The sequence below is a fragment of the Hordeum vulgare genome, chromosome 2H (assembly GCF_904849725.1).
Source record: "Hordeum vulgare subsp. vulgare chromosome 2H, MorexV3_pseudomolecules_assembly, whole genome shotgun sequence".
Taxonomy (NCBI): Eukaryota; Viridiplantae; Streptophyta; class Magnoliopsida; order Poales; family Poaceae; genus Hordeum; species Hordeum vulgare.
In genome coordinates this window covers 597,245,980-597,268,000 of record NC_058519.1, presented here as the reverse complement: position 1 = coordinate 597,268,000, position 22,021 = coordinate 597,245,980, and the positions used below count along the sequence as shown (strand labels likewise).

Here is a 22,021-nt window from a genome sequence, read left to right as displayed (position 1 = left end):
ATGGACATAAGTGTCCCGAAAGCCACCGGTGCAGTCGTGACCTTAATCGGGCAATCATGTCCTCACTCGGTTTGCACAAGGTCACTCGGATGATCTCGTGTGAGTCGGATGTTCCCCGACACTCGGACTACATCAAGGCATGGGCTACGAAGAGACTGCAACAGCTACACACTCAAACTATCACATGAAGTGCAGTGAAGACGTGCGTTACCAGTAACGTTGGAGTTAGAGCTGCCGTTACTAGTAACTTTCATAGTTATTAGCATTAACTCACCCTTGTAATGAGGCTCGGCCGGTCGTGGCGCACTCTATATAAGTCACTCCCGGGCTCCTGACCAAGGGTTCAACATCCTGTATTATCACACCCCCATAAGCAAACATCAGCCTGAGGGCTCGAGAAGCAGGGTTGTTACCACTCCCAAGCGGGACCCGAACTCGTACATCCGAGTGTATCCACTGCGCCTTAGTTAGGCTCCACCCCTCATTCATACCACTGGCACTATTGTGAGGATCATTCCCACGACAGTTGATGCCCACCGTGGGACTGCACGTTTAGCAAATCTGGCGCAGTGGGAGTTCTTACCTTTTTCATCATCATGATGACACTCGGCAGAGAGATCCTCTTCGGCTCCCTCAGCTTTGTCGTTGAGGACCCAACATTGTTGCAAGACGCGCTGCTGGACACCAACGCCATTTCCGCTTGAGGTACGTCGCATTTCAGTGCAGCTGCGCACGGAGTCCTGATCCGGCAGCCATCGGTACCGTACCACCCGGTACCCTCACGTCCTGCTGCAGTCCGTCGCAAGCGCTCCGGGCGCTCACGACTGCAACGATGGATCAAGCATGCGGAATATCATTTCAGATTTTACGCTTTGGGTCTTTAGTTTTAAGGATCCAGTTAGTAGGGAGGCTGCCATGTCTTGGCGCCTGTACCTCTTCTCTTGATGTAACCCTTAATGTAATGTGTAACTCCGTCGAACCTTTGATTAATATATTCTGGTGAGGATCCTCTCCCACCCGGTGATTGTTTAAGAAAAAAAAAGGTTTAAGGTGCAAGTCGTGTAGTTTAGCTTCACAAAAAAAAGTTGTCTGGTTTTGAAGTTGAGGAACGAAAACTGCACAAGTTGAGGGACCAAAAATCAACCTTTCCAAACTTCTCCCCTTGTGGTTATGCTTTTGCTATGTTGTCTCCGAGTCAACAAAACGTGCTTTATGGAAAAATTTGTGTGAAGAAGAGGATGCGCACAGTATCCCGCACACTCTTATTCCACTCATCGACACCATTTGTTCGGGTTGTAGTTACATGTGAGCAATCAAAAGAACAAACATTAAAATGCGGTGCATTACACATGAAGAAATCTGAACACCACATCCGTGATGGCTCATCTTCTGCCCGGCCCGGGCTGAACCCGCTGCATCCTAATCTGCTCCCTGAACTTGGCTATGAACTCGTCAGCCTTCCTGTCCACCTCGTCCTCCTCCGGCTCGGGCCTCGTCGCCAGCTCAAAAAGCTCTTCGTCGCAAGAGTTGTCACCTTCCCGCCCCTCCTCGTCGTAGCTGTCTTCCTCCTCGTCGAGTTCATCGTCGCCGTCCCTGGCCATGTCGTCGCTGCTGAACGAGCCGTCCGAGGCCGCGGCCATCTCGTCAGCCTCATCGTCTGCGGCCGCTTGATCTTCGGACGGAGCTACAGGATCGTAGCCGGTGAAAGTGCTCCTCCTCGTTGCTTGGATGGAGGAGTTTGACCGGAACCTGTTTCGTAAGCCCGCGTGTCCGCCCATGCTCATGTCTCCAACCCCGTATTCGTTGAAGCTTCTTGCTCTGGCCTTCCCGAGGCCACGCGCGCCGCCGGGAAACTGCGGCGGAGGCGGCGGCGGAGGAGGCGAAGACGGCGAGAGGGTCAAGCCGGCGTCGAGGACGGAGGACGGCGATGACATGGCGTGTTGGCGCGCGCCGCTGTATCCTGTTCCCTCCTTGGAGACGAGGAACTCTGCTTCTTCATCGGTGGCGTCGTCGCTTACATTGCCCGGTGCAGGTTCTTCGGCCGACGGCTTGAGCTTCCTCACCGGCAGGAGAAGCGGCTTCTCGCCAGCGCCGCCGGTGTCGGCGACGACGACGAGGGGATCGTCGGGGTAGTACTGCGAGCTCCACGCCTGGACGCCGCCGTCCCTGGCGCCGCCGCTGACTCCGTCGCCGCCGTTCCCCTCGAAGACCAGGGGCCCTTGGAGTATCTGGGAGACGAAGGCCTCCACGGACTCGTCGTCGTCGACGACCTTGGAGGGAGCGGCCACCGGGGGCACCGCATCGGCGTCGGCGTTCCTTTGGCCGAACACGCCGTAGGAGATGACGAGGCCGAGCAGGAGGATGTGCGGCAGGTCCCAGATCCCGGGGCCCTGGCTCGTGGGCAGCATCGGCAGCAGCGCCACCACGACGGCGAACAGCACCGCCTTCGCTGCGAGGTTGGACGGGAACAAGAGCTCCAGAGCCCGCTGCAACCACGCGGGAACCACATCGCCGCCGCCGGTCCTCGGCTGCGCCGGAGCGGCCTCCGCCATTGCGGGAGAAAGATGAAGAAAATCTGTGCGTGGCTTGGAGTCTCGGGCTACGGAAGGCCGAGTTTGTTTGATCGGCTATTAGTCTAGTCTGTGAGCGCGACCGAGAAGGAAATCTGGACGGAATGGAATCCGAGCTCTTGCTGGTGAAGAGAGGAAGCTGCAGACTTGGTCGGGAAGCAAGAGCAACACGGAGAGGAGGCAAAGAATTTATGGGTGCAAAGGCAAAGCAACCACAAAGAGAATGGACGAGATTTTTAAAATCTACTAGCAATGCCGAATTAATCCTGGCGAGAGCAACGTTCAACTGTGGAGGGAAGCCGCGGGAACGTGCTAGATCAAAAATCATTCGGCGACGGAAAAGGACTCGTCTCGTGTGCATGGTAATCCGTTGGGGGCGGCGGGCGGTGGAGCCGACGTACGGTGGTCCGGGCCGGCACGGCCGTAGCGTCTGGCGCTTTGCCGAAGGCCGTCGCCGCCCAAGCCCCGGGCCGTATATGGTCCATGGCTCTCCTACCTCGGGATATGTTTTCTATCGGATGGGATTTGCAGGGGTCTCGCCATGTGGACGGTTCTATTGGCTTCGCGCCGTGTTTGCTGATGAGCTCTTCTGCTTTGGAAGCTTGGACTTTGGAGCAGGGCCGGTGCTGAAAGGACGTGCAAAGTGCGTCCACTTCTGGGTTGTTCAGTCAGCCGCTGGTTTCAGGGATGCTCCAGATAAGATAAAGAGAGTCGTTTTAGAGTTGGATATATCTGTTAGAGTTAGAGTTGGTTAGACTGAATCGAACTAACTGCAAAACATTCAAATAGGAGGATTATAATTGATTAGATGCATCTAATTCATTCAAAAACTAACCCACCTAAAAGTTGCTTATTTGGGTTATAGTTAGGTAGGGCACAGAAAAAATTACTTTTCCTTCTGCCTTCACCATACCAAATCCTGGTTAAAGGAGCCAAATGGTTGAAAAAAGTGAATTTATTAGTAATCTAACCCTGCCATTCAAACACCTCTTTGGTTAGCGTTAGTTTAAAGTTAGTCCAGAATAAAGATATAACTCTAACCTCTAACCGAGTTAGGGTATCCAAACAAGAACTATGTTTGGGTGAAACTTCGGCCCATATCTCCATAGAGTGTAGCAAGGTTTTACTTTTTTCTCCAGGAGTCCCTAATCAGCGCCGCGGGCGCTCGATTAGGAACTGGAGCCTGCAGCAACTTGGTTTTGTGGCCAGCCCATGTAGCGCTCGCCTGATCGCTCGCTCGCTTGCTCCCGCGTGATCGTTCCCTCGCTCGCTCGAGGACTGTTTTGGTTGTGCGTGGTTGACCAGTTAATTAATCAATGGTCGATTTTAATAAAAAAGAAGAAAAATATATTGAAAATTATTTAAAAATCGGTATTTGCAAAAATTTCATGGATTTTGAAAAAGTTCATCCAATTTTTATAAGGTCAATTGAATTCAAAAGAAGTTCACTGATTTTCTAAAAACGTTCATCGATTTTCAAAAAAGTTCATCAAATGTTAAAAACCTTCATCAAATTTTAAAAACTTTCACCATTTTTTTTAAAAGTTCATCGAATTTGATAAAAAATCATCATTAAAAAAAAACGTTCACCGGTTTTAAAAAAAGTTCATCGAATTTTATAAAAGTTCATCATTTTGTAATAAAGTTCATCGATTTTGAAAAAAGTTCAAAGATCTTGGGAACAAATCACCGATTTTGAAAAAAAGTTCAGCGAATTTGATAAAAAATCATAATTTTGAAAAAAGTTCATCAAATCTGAAAAAAGTTCACATATTTTTTTTACCAAATTTTAAAAAGAGTTCATCGAATTTGAAAAAAAACCAAAAACCAAAAAAATGTTCTAAATAAAAAATAAAAAATGAACAAAGAAAAGTAGTAAAAAACAGAAGAAAACCATTTTGAATAAAAAAAGAAAGGCAAAAAAAGAAAATGAAAAAGAAATGGAAAAAAGAAAAAGACGTGCTAGTAGAAAAGAGGGAAGAAGCACTAGCAGAACAACTGATGGTCGATGGTTGAATGGTTATTGCGTCGTGCGAATGTGTGAGAAATCTTAGGATCGAATCTTAGTTGTGGTCTTTTTTAGGACAGAAAAAAGACAATATGGGCCGAGCCGAGTTCACGCGGCTGCAAGCGTCGGTTAAGAAAATTGCACTATAACTACAACGCCAAATAAGATTTGCCTTTTTCTCCCGAGTAAATATAAGTCTTATTCCATAATAATAGGGTTGCAGTTTAACGGCAGTAATGCCTCAATACACGGAGGTTGACCTCCGTGTGAAAGGAAATAGATGAAACATATACTATCTAGCAGGGACGCATTCCTGTTAAGTAGATAGAACAAGATACAATGACATGGATGTATGAAGAGCAGGACGTGTCCAACAACGAGCATGATGTGGGACATAGACGAGCCCACTACCGACCAAGATTTAAACTAGGGTAAATTTTGCTATATAAAAAGAGTTCCCTATATTAATATAATTGTCATGTCCGCTTTTATTTGTTGCACCGGGTTACATGGCCAGCTTCCTTATCCGGATCCGCAAAAGCGTGTGATGGAGTCCGAGAATGTTGTGTGTTAGATTTAAGAGACAGAGTTGAAGATGGCTTTAGGATATGAACTATGGATCCATTCGTAGGGTATAGCCCCATTTTCTCCACCTAAATAAAGTATGTTGAGCAGTAGTAGTACAACATAAACACCCAATGTAATAGCCCCATCTCCTATTCTTTTTCATCGCATGGATTATGAAGTGGCCTACTCCAAACTAGGGCATGAGCAAGTTTCTCCGCTTTTCTTTGCTTCTTTGGTTGGGGAGGAGTGGGCCTCCTATACATGCTTGTGGTTTAATTTGCTGGGAGCACATCCTCTTGTTTTGGACCCCCCGAGCCCACATGGATAGCTCGGGGAGTTGTTTATCGTGGAGCGTTGGCCTGGCTCCTGTAGATGGTGTTAGAGTAAGACGAGATTGAATAAAAGTGAATGGACCATCCATCCCGTTTCTATCGATTCTCAAGTATATATACATCTGGAAGAGGTGCGAAGAAGAGGTGTCTGTTCGGAGGCATCCCTCCAGAACAGGTGCCTGTTGGCAATAGAGAGAGAGGAGACACGACTGTTCGGGGTTGGACACATCCCTTGGATTAATCTACTAATTAATTTCTAACACTCCCCCTTGTACAACACCGTTCCTTGAATGTTTCATCGTTGAAAGCTTCTTGCATATAGATCTTCCATCTTGACAAATCTTTCAGATAATCTTGAGAGTCTCCTCCAAAAACCCCGTGGGAAAAATATGAGGAGAATATAGTAGATATGTTGCTAAAACTCCTTCAAACCGAGTGGGAAAAATAAGGAGAAAATGATGCAACATATGATGATCATTGTCTCTCGATAACTCACATGATAAAACCTTTAAAGAAGGAGAAAACTCATTGATAAGTTTAGAGAACAATTAATATGTCTTGAGTACTTCCTTTAAAAACCCCGGTAGGGAAAATAGAAAGTATGACATATGATCTTTGAGAAGATATTGCCTCACTAAAAACCATTATGAGAAACTTTGAGAGAAAACTCATAAGGGAAAAGAGTGCAATCGTACATGCCATTGAAAGCTCCTTTAAAACCCAATGGGAAAAATATAAGGAGAAAATGATATGGCATATATAGACACTTGTGTTTATATTATATCATTAAAAACCTTTTATGAGAAACCGTTAGGGAAAACTCATCAAGGGAAAAATAACATAATATATGTAATCTGATGATTGTTAATAGGTTATAGTCTAGGAGATTACCCCCCCTGAACTTTGCAAATTATTTCCTCAACTTTCTATAATCCATGAGGATAAGTAATTTCTGAGCAATGTGATTCATGATATTGCTCTTCATATACCCTGTAGGTATTGAGTAACACAAGTGGAAGTATCTTGATAAATCAAGTTATGTGATTCTGATGAATCTCAACCACATGATTTTGAGTGTGGTTAACCATTCTTCCAAGCCATACATATTTTGCAATTCCTTAGGATAAAGCAATTATGTCAGAATGATAAGTGGAAATAACCATTAAAATCCATTTATATGACTTCCATGTGAAGGCTATTTCAGCAAATTCAGTCATTGATATGGCGTCGTTGGGATCAAATAAAGAGCCAATATCATTACATCATATCATTGTTGTATCTCCTATTTCCTGATGGAAATATCCAAGATTTACTGTAATCTTCAGGTGTAAGATGATATTACTTATATCAACCATATACCTTTGTTTGGGGGTTGCACTCCGAATAAAGATAGCAAATATAGTGTCAGGCCTGACGTAGTTTGCAAGTATATGAGTGCTTTGACATTAGTGAGATATAGAACTTCAGGTCCTAGTATCACTTCATTATCACCTCTAGGTATGAATGGATTTGTACCTTATCAAAGGTAGTATGACCATACATGTCTTTTTTTGTTATGACATATCCACACTGAACTTCTCGTGTATGTTTTGGATATATGTAAACTGATACGTATATAGAATGCTCAAGTTGTAAACTTAAGCTAAATTTGATTAAATCCAAATTTTCCGTCTTGAGATGATTTTGTTTATGTTTAGGTCTTGTAGAGACATTGATGATGAAATCATCGATATACACTGAGGTGATATAAGGATTTCAAATTTGGATTCCTTTGTTAACACATAAACAAGAAAAACATTTATTCGATAGTACCATATGATTTCCGACTATTTTGAGCCATCGAGTGACTTCTGAAATTTTACACAAATATGTTCCGATTTATTTTGGATTCGGAAATGTAAGCCCTTGAGGGACTTTAATATAGATTTCCGAAATGAGTGACTCATATGAGTATGTAGTCACTCCATCCATTAACTGCATGGGTACTATTTATTTGTACTGCCAATGGTATTTATTATCAAAACATAGTTCCACTCATACCAAGAAGGTATGTTACATCATAATCGATGTCGGGTCTCTGCGTGAACCCTTTTGCTACAAGCCTCGCTTTTTCACCACCTCATTGACTTTGTCTATGAATGGGAAGTTTTTAGTATTCCATATGGAAGATACTTATGAGGAGTAGGTATTACTGTGGTAAATACCACTCTTTGATGAGCGAGTGCTATTCTTCATTACTTGCTTCATTTTATGTGAACCAATATGAGTACAAGAGACACTCTACCATGGATTTTGGTTCAGGGCTCAAAAGGTTTTAACAATTTGGAGAAGAAATATATGTCGACAAATGTAGACTTATGTTATATGATTCTGGAGGAATCAATGAAATTTGTGAAAATGTATTTATTCCGTTTAACTCCTTGTGATTTCCTACAACAATGGAGTCAAGGTGTTTCGATGTCCCGGCACCAAAACATTTGTGCACATGTATGTCGGGCTTTGGATGATGAGCATCTAGTGAGGTGTCTTTCAACTTGATGTTGAGTTACATTTACTAGTTAAGGATTTGATTTCCGCTATTTCCGCGGAAGCATATGCGAGATTATATCTCATGTGGTCAGATTTCTCTTCCTCTTTCTCTCATTTGTGGAGAAGAGTGGTTTATCAGGTACCTCCACTCTTTCTGACACTTTACTGCAGGAATATAAATTTGAGTGACACCTTTGTCATCAGTCAATGTATGTGGCAGATTTGCAATGTGTTGCAAATACGTGATTCTAAACTTCTTGTTCAGATTCTTTAAGTACGTGGATATAAGGACTGAATGTGAATAACATTTCTAATTTATTTTTTGGCATTCTTTGTGGTACTAATCTCCCCCTAATGCCAGAAATGTCCTTATTGCTGATGCAATCAACATACAGGCTATGAATAATTTTGATTGACGGATAAATTTTTATTCCTCACATAGATCCCTAATATTTTTTTGTGAGAGCCCGTTGATGTATCTGGAGTGGTGATATTGGTATGTAACCGAATTATCGCAGATAGGAAATACTTTATTGATTTCCACGTAATTACTACAAGGAGAAAGTAGTATGCTATGCAGTTGGTATGATTTATATCATACTTACGGTGTGTAATGCCGTATTTGTCTAGCATGAGGCTTGTAAATTACAATTCTATAAGTTTGGTCATATTATTAATTTCACTATGTTTGATAAGATATTTAACTAAACCATTCTGGGTATGTACATAAAGTATTATGTATAATCAGACATTGCTTGTGAAATGAGTTCAACGAAGTTGTCCATTCGAATGGATTTGTCCCTTGTTTATGATAACTTGCTCTTACTTTGAGAATTTGAACAATTAATTTAGTTATATCATTCATGGTTTTGTGTGACAAGAGACACACTTGAAATCATTTTATAAATGTTTCCATGAGTACCATGAAGTATCTATATAATACCACATAATGTTTGAGTAATCCACATATCTTATGAATGTGTTCAAGAAAGAATGAGTTGGCTCATTTAGAATTGTAAGGTGAGAGTTCCTTAAATTAATTTCCCCTATGGCACATCTGGTGCACATAAAATCTGATGATTTGGGAAATTTCGCAACTTGTTAAGTTGTGACAAATAAAATTGTCAATAATTTTCTAATCAACCCCAAACCAGGATTGTAAGGCTTAAAGCCAAATATTTTGTAAGATTTAGAATTTTTTTTACGCAACAAAATTGAGTATGAATCGATTCATACATTTAGAATTTATCAAATATAATGTTCAAGAAATAGGATATTGGACGTTTATACTACATGTAGTAGTACAACTATATGCAAACAATATTTTGGGAATAATCGGGATATTACATGAGGTCTCCGATATTACTGAAAAATGAATTATGCAAACATATCATAGGCGCAAACGAATTGATCATTCTTTTATTGCACTATATTTTTGGTTCTCCTTCTGATGAAGATTCGAGAACATCATTTACCAGAATAGTTTTTGGTCATATGTTTGCAAATTTCAAATACCCCAATGAACTTATTTGCCTTTTTAATAAACTCATGGTGTGGTTTGACCATATGTTTGAGGGTTTGGTAATCATATGTACGATATTTATGTAACCACACATTTGACAAACTTAAGAGTTGTCTTTGTGATCATTTGGAAATGATCAATTCCCAATTAAAAGATAATTATGTCATTGGTTGTCTTTAGCCTCCAATTTACTTTGAATTCCTCATGGTTCTGTTTTGTAACCACTGACTTGCATAGTATTCTCAATGCTAGCAAATATTTGAAGCACCCGTTGCATGAATATGATGATTTTAAGAAATAACATGTTTCTTTACCATGAAAATGGTAATACCATCATAAGAGGATGTAAAGTGTATTATGGGCTTTCTAATCGGATTCAAATACGAAAAGTATCTGATCATAGAATCTCAACTTAAAGTTGATTTTATAACTACCAAAATTGTAAGTTGCAATAGACTTGAGGCCTTGAAATAAAAAAATTATTTGGTGATCATTCCAAATGTGCTCATGGCAGCATGTTTCTCTTAAGAGAAATATTCAAGGTGAATAAATATTCGTCCATTATGTACTTAGTTTAAGAACTAAGTGAACTTGGTGACACATGAAATATATATGAATATACTTAGCTATTAAGAGAATAGCCATAAAATATTTTCCTGAAGGTGGAGTTATAGTGGCAATAATACCACGGGTGGATACAACGACCGATGTCGTAAATCATCATACAATAAATAATATCACCTAACATGTACTTACTGTATTTGGAAATGTCAACCATGCTTACTTGAAGATGCTAATGCATTTATTTAATTTACTTCTAGGAGTAAGTGATATCTATGAATAAATGATTTGTTTGAGAACAATCATGGTCAAGGTGATCCTTGGTGAACCTCGGTGTATCCTTCAGTACAACACATGTGATGAAATTATTGCTAATGTTTTGGACTTCATTCTTGAGGAAGCGTGTGACTTTAGAGTCACTGCGAAAACGTACAGACTTGCATGCTTAACATTGGTTCGTCACTATGAAACTATAACCACGATGTGGTGTGGACCTTGCGAAAGTGTTGAGACACTCAATCATTGCCATGTGTTTTACCAATGTAATAGAAGGTTATCATACGTATATGCAAATATTTTCGTAGTTTGCTATTACATATTCAAGCAAAGTGTGCAAGAACAATATTTACTATGAAAGTAAAATACTTTAGTGAACAACAACAATAAATGCTTCGGAGGAGCAAATAGTAGTACGGCTGACGCCTTATAGCCATATGTTACCTCTATGGATAAACCAGAAATAATTAATTTACCTACAGTAAATTTAAGACCATCATGGTTGATGTTGTAATGAATTTGTAAAATTAATGGGTATTTCAAGAAGTTATCTTGAAACCATTAATGTGAATCTCAAATTGCTAAATATGACACCTTGAAGATTATCTCCAAAATGGAGTAGATCTCGCGGCACTAGGGAGTATAATCTGATGAAGTGAGTAGACTTACTCGTAGTGCCTTATGTCATGACTTAGTAAAATGTGTGGGAGAACACTTTGTCAATAGTGGTGATAATTTGCAAAGCAGTAGATCTACACACTACCTTGTGATCCCAAAACATCAATTTGAAGAATTCACTTTGAATTTTGCATCAATATTTGCAAGAAATTGAAAATCTCAATTGCAAATAAATGTATTAATCTCGATACGTAACGATCATGGAGATACATACATTTCGGAATAGATCGTACTCAACAGAAATATATTACTATTGTAATGAATAGTAATGATGTTGCAAACTTGATGTTCAAGTGAAAAACTTGAATTGTATAGACCTCAAATTAAATGAGATGATCTTATATCAAGTTGCAAGATAATTCAGCAAAGTGAATTAATATTTTGCAAGGAAAAACTAATCCCAATCGCGATGAAATTATTTTGCAAGAAAATAATAATTCTCAATAGTAAATCAATATTGTTGTGTGAGAAAATTTAATCTCAATTGCAAAATAATGTCTTTGTATCGGTAAAGAATATGTCACGCATTAACAACCATGTATTTCTGGAATTTTAAAATTTAATAGAAAATGATTTAAATGCAGATTTTGCCTAAACATGAGAAATGCTAATAAATAGCAATAGTTGTTGAAGCACTAATCTACTGAAAAGCTTAAAATACAAGCAATTAAGTAAATAATGCAAATTAGCATAAACATCTGGTGGCTCAACCGCATGCAAATAGGCTAGAGTAGCCCAGCCAGGTGTAGCGTGGTCACTCGAATGGATAAGGAAGAGCAGCCAGGGATATCCACACAAGAGTAGATTTGATCCCCAATCCACATGACCAAGACCGGATGGACTCCAGCCGCGCTCTTCCTCGGAGGCACCTACGGTCGGTCGCCCGCACACGGACGACGGAAAGAACTCCAGCCGCGCTATTATTCGTCGGACGAGTCGCCGTGAAGGCGGATGCCAGGCACGTCGCCATGGAGAGGCTGCTTGCGAGCCCGAGCGCTGCTAGGCTCAAGTTCTCTCGCGGGCAGTGCGGCTGGTTGACGACGGGCTGCGGCTGCTCGACGCTGCAAAGGCGGAGGCCACGAGGCGCAAGGGTGGGTCGACGTTCTCGTCGTCGTTGGCCTCAAGCGGCGCGGCCGGGCCAGCGTGAAGCTAGGCGGGCGCAACCGACTCAAGAGGTTCCAACGGCGCGAGCTGTACGGGCGGAGCGGGGCCGCGGGAATGGAGTCGTGGCCCCAAGCAATCTTGTCGGAGGGCGTAGCCCGCCAGAGGGTTGAAGCCGGGCACCGGTGGAGGTGGGGGCACGTGCACCAGCCAGGGATCGAGTCCATTGTTCATCTGCGGGAGATGAGGAGCAACGGCACGAGGGCCGAGTCCAATGGCGTCGTATCATTGAAGGGAGCCGACGAGGCAGCACTGCCATGCCGTGCGCTGGATGACATGGTTGTGTGCCGTCGGCCTGACTCGCCTGAGGTCGCGACGCCGTCAATGGCCGCGCGTGGAGCAGCGGCCCTGAGGGTGTCCCGCTGTGTGCGTGTGTCGCGGGCGACGGTTCATACGCCGGCTTGGCTACTGACAAGCGACGGCGACGACTGTCCTCATGAAGGAGATGAAGGTGAAGCAATGCAAGAAATCAACGCCACAGCCTGGTGCGAGCGTGGCACACGCAAGAAGGCGGATGGACGGAGCGTGTGACGCGGCGCAGCCCGGGCGGCGGCCGGAGCCCCGCGCGGGCGCAGCGTGCAGCTCTAGTCCCCGTCTGTCTTCTCGGTGGTCTTCTCTCTTGGTAGAGACTCGTGCTGATTACGTGTTGGAATAAAACGAGATTGAATGAAAGTGAATCGATCATCCATCTTGTTTTTATTGATTCTAAAGTATATATACATCTGGAAGAGGTGCGAAAAAAAGATGTCTATTCGGAGGCATTCCTTCAACACACGTGCCGGTTGGCAATAGAGAGAGAGGAGACACGACTGTTTGGGTTGGACACATTCCTTAGATTAATTTACTAATTAATTTCTAACAGATGGCAAGAAGACACGAACGCGGTGGCTGTCAGCAACAAACGTGGCCCTACTACTTTTGGGCCAGTGAGAAATCAGAACAATGGGTCACCTGGTGCGATTATGTGACGCCCATTGCGAGTCCTACTAGGGCTAGCATGTAGGGAGCATGTATTTGGCCAGCCCAGCAGCCAGGACCTCATGTTGCATTTTTTCCTTCCATTTTTATTCACATTTTCTATATATATATATATATATATATATGGAAAAAAGGCTATGTACTATATATATAATATTTTACATGTAATATTAGTAAAATATTAATTATGCATTTGGAAAATGTTAAATATGTATAGAATTTTTTTTGTGATGTATGCAAAATATATTTGATGTCAATAAAACAGAAAATATTAATCACGTGTCAGAAAAATGTTAAATATAAATACATAAAATGTTTTTGTAATGCAAAAATATTGTTTCGTGCTATTACACACGTATTCTCTCTGTCTCAAAATAAATGACTTAACTTTGTACTAAGTTTGTATTAAAGTTAATAAAAACATAAACCACTTATTTTGGGATAGAGGAAGCATGCACATTTGATGGAAAATTTCTACGTTTTAAAGAAACTGTTCTTGACATTTTAAAAAAGAATGGAAAAGAAATGTTCGCATAGGTTAAAAATATCTTTATTTCCAATATAAATGTATCACGAAATTTCAAGAAATATTAATGTTTCCGAAAAATGTCTATGAAAAATTAATTTTTTTTGTACGCTATAAAATGTTTATTGTCATTAAAAATGTACAAGATGTATTTGGGATTTTTTTACCATGTAGTCAAAACATGTATTTGAAAAATGTATATTTCAAAAATGTCCAATGCGTATTAAAAAAGGTTCCATGTGATCATTAAGAAATATATTTCGTATTGAGAGAATGTAGGCATGTGTTAAAAAGAAATAAAGATGATAAAAATCCAACAAAGAAACAAAAAGGAACAGAAGAAAGACAAAGTAGAAACAAAGAAAGGGATTGTTAAATGCGAAGAAAGAAAACTAAAAATCTAATGAAAAAAGTAATGGACAAAAAAATACCAAAGAAAGAAAATAAACTAATGAAAAATAAATAATAATAATCAAACCAAAAACAAAATAAAAACAGAAAACCATGCACAAAAAAAGGGAAAACTATAATCTATATCTATCTTTACCTAATAATAAAGAGGCTATCGCTTCCGTCGGAAAACCCACCGAGGTTATTTTACAAAAAAGCCCTTACTGTTTATGACATTAAACTCGTAGTATATATTAAATATTTTTTTAAATACTCATATCTTTTAAACCGTAACTCCAAATTTAACATATTATACATGGAATTTGATTAGAAAAATATGTAGAATTTAAATATGATATTATTTTATCTGTTAAATGTTTAATAAAAATACTATCTAGGGTGCAATCTTAATAAATAAGTCATTATTCGTATTTCTTTCATACCGGTACTCATCCGGGTTGGGAATGAACACGTCAACAAAATAAGGATTAGAGATGAAACTGAAGGTCACTTGACTGATTCTTTGTACGTATTAAATCTACATGCAAGCCGTGTTAAAATAGAAGACCTGTGAAATTTTAAACTGCATTTTTGTAGGATAAGACTATCTTTATTTGTATCGTAACTATAAATTCTCAAATTATAGACATTTTTTTATAAATTAAGAGTGTGTGTCGTGTGGTATTTCTTTCTCCCGTTGCAACGCATGGGCCCTTTTGCTAGTACCTACTAATAAAGCAAGGTGATATCTTTAATTTTGTCCCGTGATAATTAGTCTTTTTTTCTTTACGTCGTCCCGTCAAAACCGAAACAAACGACACGTACAATCTTTCCTATACAAACTGGCGCTTGCTACAAATGAGTCCACTAATTTCCTCAAGAAATCAGTCGGGTTGTGGGCCGTTGGATCCTTTCTCTCGTAGTTGTTGGATCCGTGTCACATCATCCTTGGATTCGGTCAACGTCGTCGCGCTGGTCGTCTCCTCCTTTCATCGCAGTGGAGCAAGCAAAGCACGTCGTCATGGGCAGCAGCGCCGCCCGGGTCGCAGCACGAGCCGCACCTCCCCGTTGGCGAGCAAGCACCGGGAGCCGCTCGACAAAGAGCTGCATCGCAGCGCGGGATCCGCAGCCGCCGCACGGGTGTTGCGACGCAGCGCTCGGCGGCCCATGGCAGAGCTTCAGTGCAGCTCCGGCGATGCTTCAGTGCAGCTCCGGCGACACTCCACTGACGTATCGCGTGCTGCGATGCAGCTCTGCCGCCCGCCTTGGCAGCATCTCATAGTTCTCTCCTGTTGCAATGCAACTTCACCGTCGTTGTGCAGCAGCCCCATCGCAGCATAGCTTGCTACAGCGCAGCTCTGCCGTCGGTCATGGCAGCAGCTCGTAGCACCTCTTGTCCAACGCAGCTCCATCGTCGAACTGGCCGCAACGTCGTCACACAACACATGCTGCAACGCAGCTCCGCCGTCGAACTGGGTGCCGCGTCGTCGTGCGACACCTCTGTATTGCAGTTCCGCCGTTGAACTGGCCGCCGCGTCGTTGCATGACACCTGCTGCAATACAACTCCACCGTCGAACTGGCCACGGCATCATCACACAACACCTGTGCAACGCAGCTGTGCCGAAGGAAGAAGAGAAAGGGGGAAAGGAACGAGTGGCGCACGCTTCTTCTGGGAAAAAGATGAGGATAAGGTGTGAGCGGCCCGCAGGGACGCGTGTCGCGCGTAAGAGGCGGCTTATGTGCATGGGAAATCAGTCGGATGATTTTAATGAATTTCCATACAAACCATATCAACAGAGTCCTAGCTATACCCGTGAAAGAAAAACAGAGTCCTAGCTAAACACACCATCCACCTCAACTACTATTTATTCTCTAGCACGTAGGAAATCTCGCCTGATTGGCCACCGCCCTTGAACCAATTTGAACATGATACCTATGTGCGATGTGCCTCATGACCGTGATCGGCGGCGGCAGCTTGCCAACAACCCAGCATAACATTAAGTCATTAACGGTGCCATGGTCCCAACCACTAGGAACCACGTGCCGCCGCACCATGACTCCATTGACAAGAACAACAAGTCCCATACTGGAGGCTCCATCGGCGACCGCCCGGACGAGCTCAAGTTGCAGCCGTCAAGGTTGTGGTTAGGGCTAGCCATGTTAGACGATGATAACGCCGAGGAGCACGGAGGCGACGAGGGGGAGGGGGGCCGAACGAGGCAACGACATGCGTCCTGCTCCGTGTTGTGCCCACTGCTGCCAACATGCTCTGCGTTGTGCCTGTGATAGGCGCCATCCTTGTACTCCATCTCTTCCAAGTTTCAACCTACCGTAGCTTTACTAATCCCACTATATTATATTATGTGTGCTGACGAATGCATGTGTCTTCAAATTATGATAGGCCGTAGCTGGATCAGATGAAGCGGTTTTGCCGCGTGAATACCGTAAAGTGAAAAAGAAGCATCACACATGCCCGTCTACTTGCTTTTTATTTGCTGAGCTACATCATTAGCTTGAACTCATAGCCACACCTTGCATATTCTTTGCTCCCATGATATCTCTCCTTAATTTGGTACATCAAGTTTTTTCAAGATAGCAACATGATTTGTGTAGTTGCTGACTTGTTTATATCATATATACATGATGATTTCCCTCAAAAGCATTGACTGTCTTACTCTTAACGGAGGACCCAACCTATTATTTGATTTTAAGTTGCCAGGTTCATCATATACTCTCTCCGTTTCAAAATTCTTATTTTAGGTTTGTCTAGAAATGAATGTATTAAAATACTAAAACATGACTAGATACATTCATATCTGACAAATCTAAGACAATTTTTTTGGGACAAAGGAAGTAGTATTTAAGATTGTCAATTTAAATTTTGAACATGTATGTAGGCTGCTGATTTTCGCCGGGGCCTACAGGTTTGCCGAGACCCCGAGAAAAGACATTCAGCTTACTTTGCTCTGCCGACATGACATAAGACGAGTGTTGTACGATGAGCGTCACACCCAGCATAGATGTTGCCCAGGTTAATTCAGAGGGTGATTGGATTCAAGGGACTAAAATTAGTCTGACTAAAACTAGTCTCTTTAAGAGGCTAAAGTTCCAAGCACCCCTGACTAAAGAGAGGCTAAAACTAGTCTTGAGGCTAAAATCTTTTAGTCATGGATACCCCTACTAAAATGTGCATTAGTCCTCTCTCTTCTCATTTAACTTCTCAGACGAGTTCTGGATTGGAGGGTTTGCAGGATAATAAATGCTCATTAACTTGATTTTAGTCTCTTTAGTACTTGGATTCAAGCATGGATGGGGCTAGCAAATTTTAGTCTCACTAAATCATGGGACTAAAACGTATCCAAGCACCCTCTTAGTACTATCAAAGTTACTCCTATGTCATTTTTCTGTCCGTCAGAGTCGCCGGCGAGAGCCAAACGAAGCGCCAATCGCAGAAGAAAACCGAAGAGGCGCCGCGCTCATTTAAAACAACCTTTTGGCTTCGTCTCCTCGTCCAAGCATGGGTGAGGCTAGCAAGTTTTAGTCTCACTACTTTTAGTCATGGGACTAAAACGTATCCAAGCACCCTCTCAGTCATTGCCTGGTGGGTTGCACGCTCGGTTTAATATGTTTTTCCTGTAGTAATGACTATTGATGTTCATAGTACAAAAGTTTGGAAACTTTTGCTACTAGTATTTTCTGTACTAAGAGAGATACTAAACTATTGTACATTTGATGGTCAGTATACTAAAGTCATAGTGCAGAACTAATACATAAACAAACAAACACAAAATTTTATATCTTACAATATTACATTTTAATTACATTCATCTATACCTTAATGAAGACATGTCATCAGCGGAGTTACAAGTCAGAGAAAAAAGGGACACACGGATGCGACGGCTATAGTGCAAAGGCCAACCTCATGGTCATGGGATTGATCATGTTTACCATGATTAGGTGGAAAACATGACCGTCATTGATGAACAGGAGAAGTGGCAAGATATATGTGTCTCTGGGTACAAACGAGAATTTGCTTTACCCGTTGCAACACACGGACCTTTTCGCTAGTAATAATAAAAACTAAAATCCACTTGAGGGAACTAAATAGCCCAGCGAATCAGGGTCGCCTGTGGGCGATTCCTGTTAGAAATCTTTATGAGCGAAACATAACTGTCGCGCTGGGGACACCTATTCTGCGCATAGGTCATGATGAGGTTATAGTCACATGGTAGGGTCATATGCCTGCCCTATAGGTCCTATCCAAGGACTACCCTTCATAAAGGGCAAGGCCCTTAGACAGTTCCGACTGAACTAAGGACCCCCCATCATCCAGTCGGCGACGAGCATTCGGAGCGTATTTATCGTACCGACTGAATTCCACTCTGCACATCGTAACCTCCCAGGAGGGCAACGGTCATACGTTTCCACACACCATTATTAGCATTTAAAGCATACGTTAGCTGTAACGTAGGCATTTATCCACCACTATTCCATCCCTGTCCACCGGGCCGTTGTGGAGGGCAGCGCACTCTATATAAGCCGCTCTTCCCCCCTGGTGCAGGGGTTGGCATTTACTGTAATCGTATATTCCACTCGACACTAAGCTCCCAAGAGCACTGAGACGTAGGGCTTTTACCTCCACCGTAGAGGGGTCTGAACTCATACAACCTCGCCGTAGCTAAGGCTCTACCCATGTAATGCCCCAAGTGTAGGACTTTCCCTTTTTGTAACCTTCCATGTGGGGCCACCTTGTCAGAGATTGTGATGATATCATTTTTGTGCCATGATTTCATGTGTGTTTCTTAGTGCTTACTTCCCTTGCATGCATGCATAACATATCATTCCTTGCCTTACCTTATGTTTGCATGCCATGATCATGTTGCATTTGATTTTACTAGGAGTAGTGTTGTGGTGTTGAGAGTGCACGTGATCTTGCTAGGGTTAAGTGGTGATTTTGCACTACCTTGTGATGCATGTGATAATGGTGTGTGTGATGTAGGAGTGAGTGCTAGTCATTTTAAGCTCTTGCCTTTTAAACTCCTTTTCCCTCCTATTTTTATTCATGTAAAAATTCCTTCTTCCCAAAAAAAGATTCTAAAATGTCTGGTGGTTAGATAAAAATGTGCTTATGAGGGGGTGCAATTTTTCTGGTTTGTTCTTTGATTTTTAGAGGTGCAAATAAACTCAAAACAGTAGGTTAATTACTGTTTTGCATTTATTTCAAACTTCTCCAAATATTGTTTTCCTATTTTTCCCTATTGGGCCATAATTTCTAATGTCTAGCAGGATTTTTCCTTTTAATTTTTAACCCAGTAGCTATTTTGGGTAATATATTTTTCTTTCCTTCCCTCGGTGCATTTGTTTCTCTGTTCACCTAATTGGATAACCTCCTGTGTATTTAATTCTTTCCCTGGCCCATTAAGTCTTCTCCCGTGCTGGCCCAGTAGGACTCCACCCCTGGCGACAGAGCCCACTGGCGAGCGTTTTCTTCTTCCTCCCGACGTCACTCCTGTACGACCTACGCTCCACCTCTCGATCGCCTCTCCCTTAATCCAGCGGCTCGAGCTCGCCTCCCGAGACGATAAAAGGAGCCCGGGGCCTCCTCCTCTGCCCTAGGGTTCCCTCTCCGTTCCCCCCAGCACCGCCAGTTTCCTCCTGTCCTCGTTCTTCCCTGGTAGCTCCTGTGAGGTAGCAGAGAGAGAGAGAGTGCAGCGCCTCCTCCGTCAACCCGCCGTTCCGTCGTCTCCGGCACCGGCCGCCATGTCCGGGGCCTCGGGGCGGCTCCCCGCGTCCCATTCCTGGCGTTAGGACCCCGAGGAGCGACCCCCCCGTCGAGCTCGTCCTCGTCAACGGGGCGAACCGCGAGTCTCCTTCCCTGCTTCGGTCTACGTCGGAGGAGCTTCTTCGGCGTCCTCCTCCCCGTTCGGCGCCCCATCTTCTCCCAAGGTGAGGCCGCGTCCTCCCCCGTCCTTCCTCCGCCGCGGATCGGCTCGGTCCCGTCGGGCGCGTGCTTCCTCTGTTCGTTAGCAGCGGCATGTTAGAGGAGCAGTTGTAGCGGCTGTTCTGTGCCGAGCTCGTGCGTGCGTTGTCGAGAGGAGAGGCGAGGCGTAGAGGTGTAGTAGCCTGTTGGTAGCAGTTCGACGGTAGCCTAGCAGGCGCTAGCAGTAGCAGCAGCAGCTAGCCGGTGCAACTTAGCAGCTGCAGCGGCAGGGAACGCCGGTGCCGTTCCGGGCAGCCAAAGGAGGGACCTTTTCCCGTGCTCAGGGCGGGAATGGAGCCCCTGAGAGTCCCGCGGGCCCCGTCGATAGTTTCCCCTGCCGGTGGTGGCCGGGAGTGGCGCCACCAGCGCCCTCGGGTCCGGCCGCCGGCGGAGTGCTTCTCGTGAGTGGAGTGGTTTTCTATTTTACCTTCTTGTCTTAACCAGTCGTCGATCCGTAGCCCGATGGTAGTGTTGTGCTGGCTTATACTAGCGCCTGTAGGAGGGTGTGGGTTCGAGTCCCCCCCTCGGCGCCTTTTTATTCTTTTGTTTTGATTTATTCCTGCAGGTAGCTTGCCTTGCCACTTTCCCTTCTCCTGTTAACATCAGTAGCAGCAGCGCAGTGGTGTGTGCTGGTGTTGTTGCACTAAGGGGACTGGGGTTCGAAACCCAGTGAGCCCAGTTTTCTTTTTCTTTTATTTTTTTCTGTTTGCAGTCATTTTTTCCCCTTGCTATGTGAGCAACCCCATGTCCAGCTCAGAGTATATTTTGCCCTATGGGGTTCTTTCTTCCATGTTAATTGTAGGAGGTGTAGGAGTAGCTTGTGATGATATTAGTGGTGAATCTATGCCTATGTATTCCTTCCTTCCATGTTACTTGTTGGGGAAGTAGGAGAAGAATTGTGATGGTAGTAGCGGTGTGGACCTAGGTGCTCGCAAATGGTGCTTGAGGTGTGATGTGTGTGCAAGTGTGTGTATATTGGTGCTCTCACTTGGGTGCCTTGCTAGCCTAGTGCATGTGGGTGCTAGTGGCCCTCATGAGGGTGGCCTTGTGCAAGTGTGTGAATGTAGGGGTGCCCTCCCCACCACATATAATCGTGTGTGCGAGCTAATTCTAGTGATTATTGCCATCATAGCATGTGTAGGTGTGGATTCCTAGTTTAGCTAGGGTAGATTGTTGTGAGGGTTGCACCTTGAGTAAGACATGATTCCTAGGAAGATCCTAGAATGCATGTGAGAGTGTGTACCATCACATGCCCATATGTGGGGGGGGGCGCATACTCTCTTGATGGCCTAGGGTTCCATTGTGATGTGTTTGATCTAATAATATTGTGATATGGGTGTGGGTGTTGTTGATGTGCATGACACAAACATGGGCTTCAAACCCCCATGTCACTTTGTCATTGTGCACATAAGATTCACCTATGCATTTGTCATCTTAGAAGCATACCTTGTGGAATTGCATTTTCATTTTGTTGAAAGTTTGGGCTTTGTTTCCATGATTTAGAGGGAGCCCAAGGGCATGAATTTTGTGTGTTGGTGGTAGGGGTTTGTGCTCAACACCATAGTGGTGTCAATCACCTCTTGGTGACATGTGTGTGCAAACTATGCCTAGACAAAGTGGGCATGTGGCTGGAAAATTCCAGATTTTTGAACTCTGAAAATTTCACTAAGTCTGGAATGCTGAAAACATTTTCTTCCCCTGTAGATAAGGTTGTGCTGGTCATTATGTTGAGAACTGGACTTAGTTCAGTGCTAGTGTTTTGAACCTGGTATGTTTGTGAAGCTTCCTGTCAATTTTAAAGTCATTTGGAGTCCAGTAGCTTGTGTTTCTATTGCTGTCAAAAAGCTTCAGAACAGAAACTCAGGTGCAGGAATTTTCTCTAAGTCCCTGAGAACTGATGGTTTTGGGAAAGTTTGTGGCCTTGTATCTTCTAGAGTTTAAT

At 43.3% G+C, this 22,021-nt stretch overlaps 2 protein-coding genes across 2 annotated transcripts; one reads left to right on the top strand and one right to left on the bottom strand.

Annotated features, from left to right (window-relative positions):
• Nucleotides 1-1,250: 1,250 nt before the first annotated feature.
• Nucleotides 1,251-3,218, bottom strand: LOC123430698. The gene has a single exon (XM_045114546.1). The coding sequence runs from the start codon at nucleotides 2,550-2,552 to the stop codon at nucleotides 1,383-1,385; it is 1,170 nt and encodes a 389-aa protein (XP_044970481.1). The 5' UTR covers nucleotides 2,553-3,218; the 3' UTR covers nucleotides 1,251-1,382.
• An 8,463-nt stretch (nucleotides 3,219-11,681) lies between these two features.
• LOC123430697 lies at nucleotides 11,682-12,885 on the top strand. The gene has a single exon (XM_045114545.1). It carries the CDS (start codon nucleotides 12,262-12,264, stop codon nucleotides 12,733-12,735), a length of 474 nt encoding a protein of 157 aa, XP_044970480.1. The 5' UTR covers nucleotides 11,682-12,261; the 3' UTR covers nucleotides 12,736-12,885.
• The last annotated feature ends 9,136 nt before the right edge of the window (nucleotides 12,886-22,021 follow it).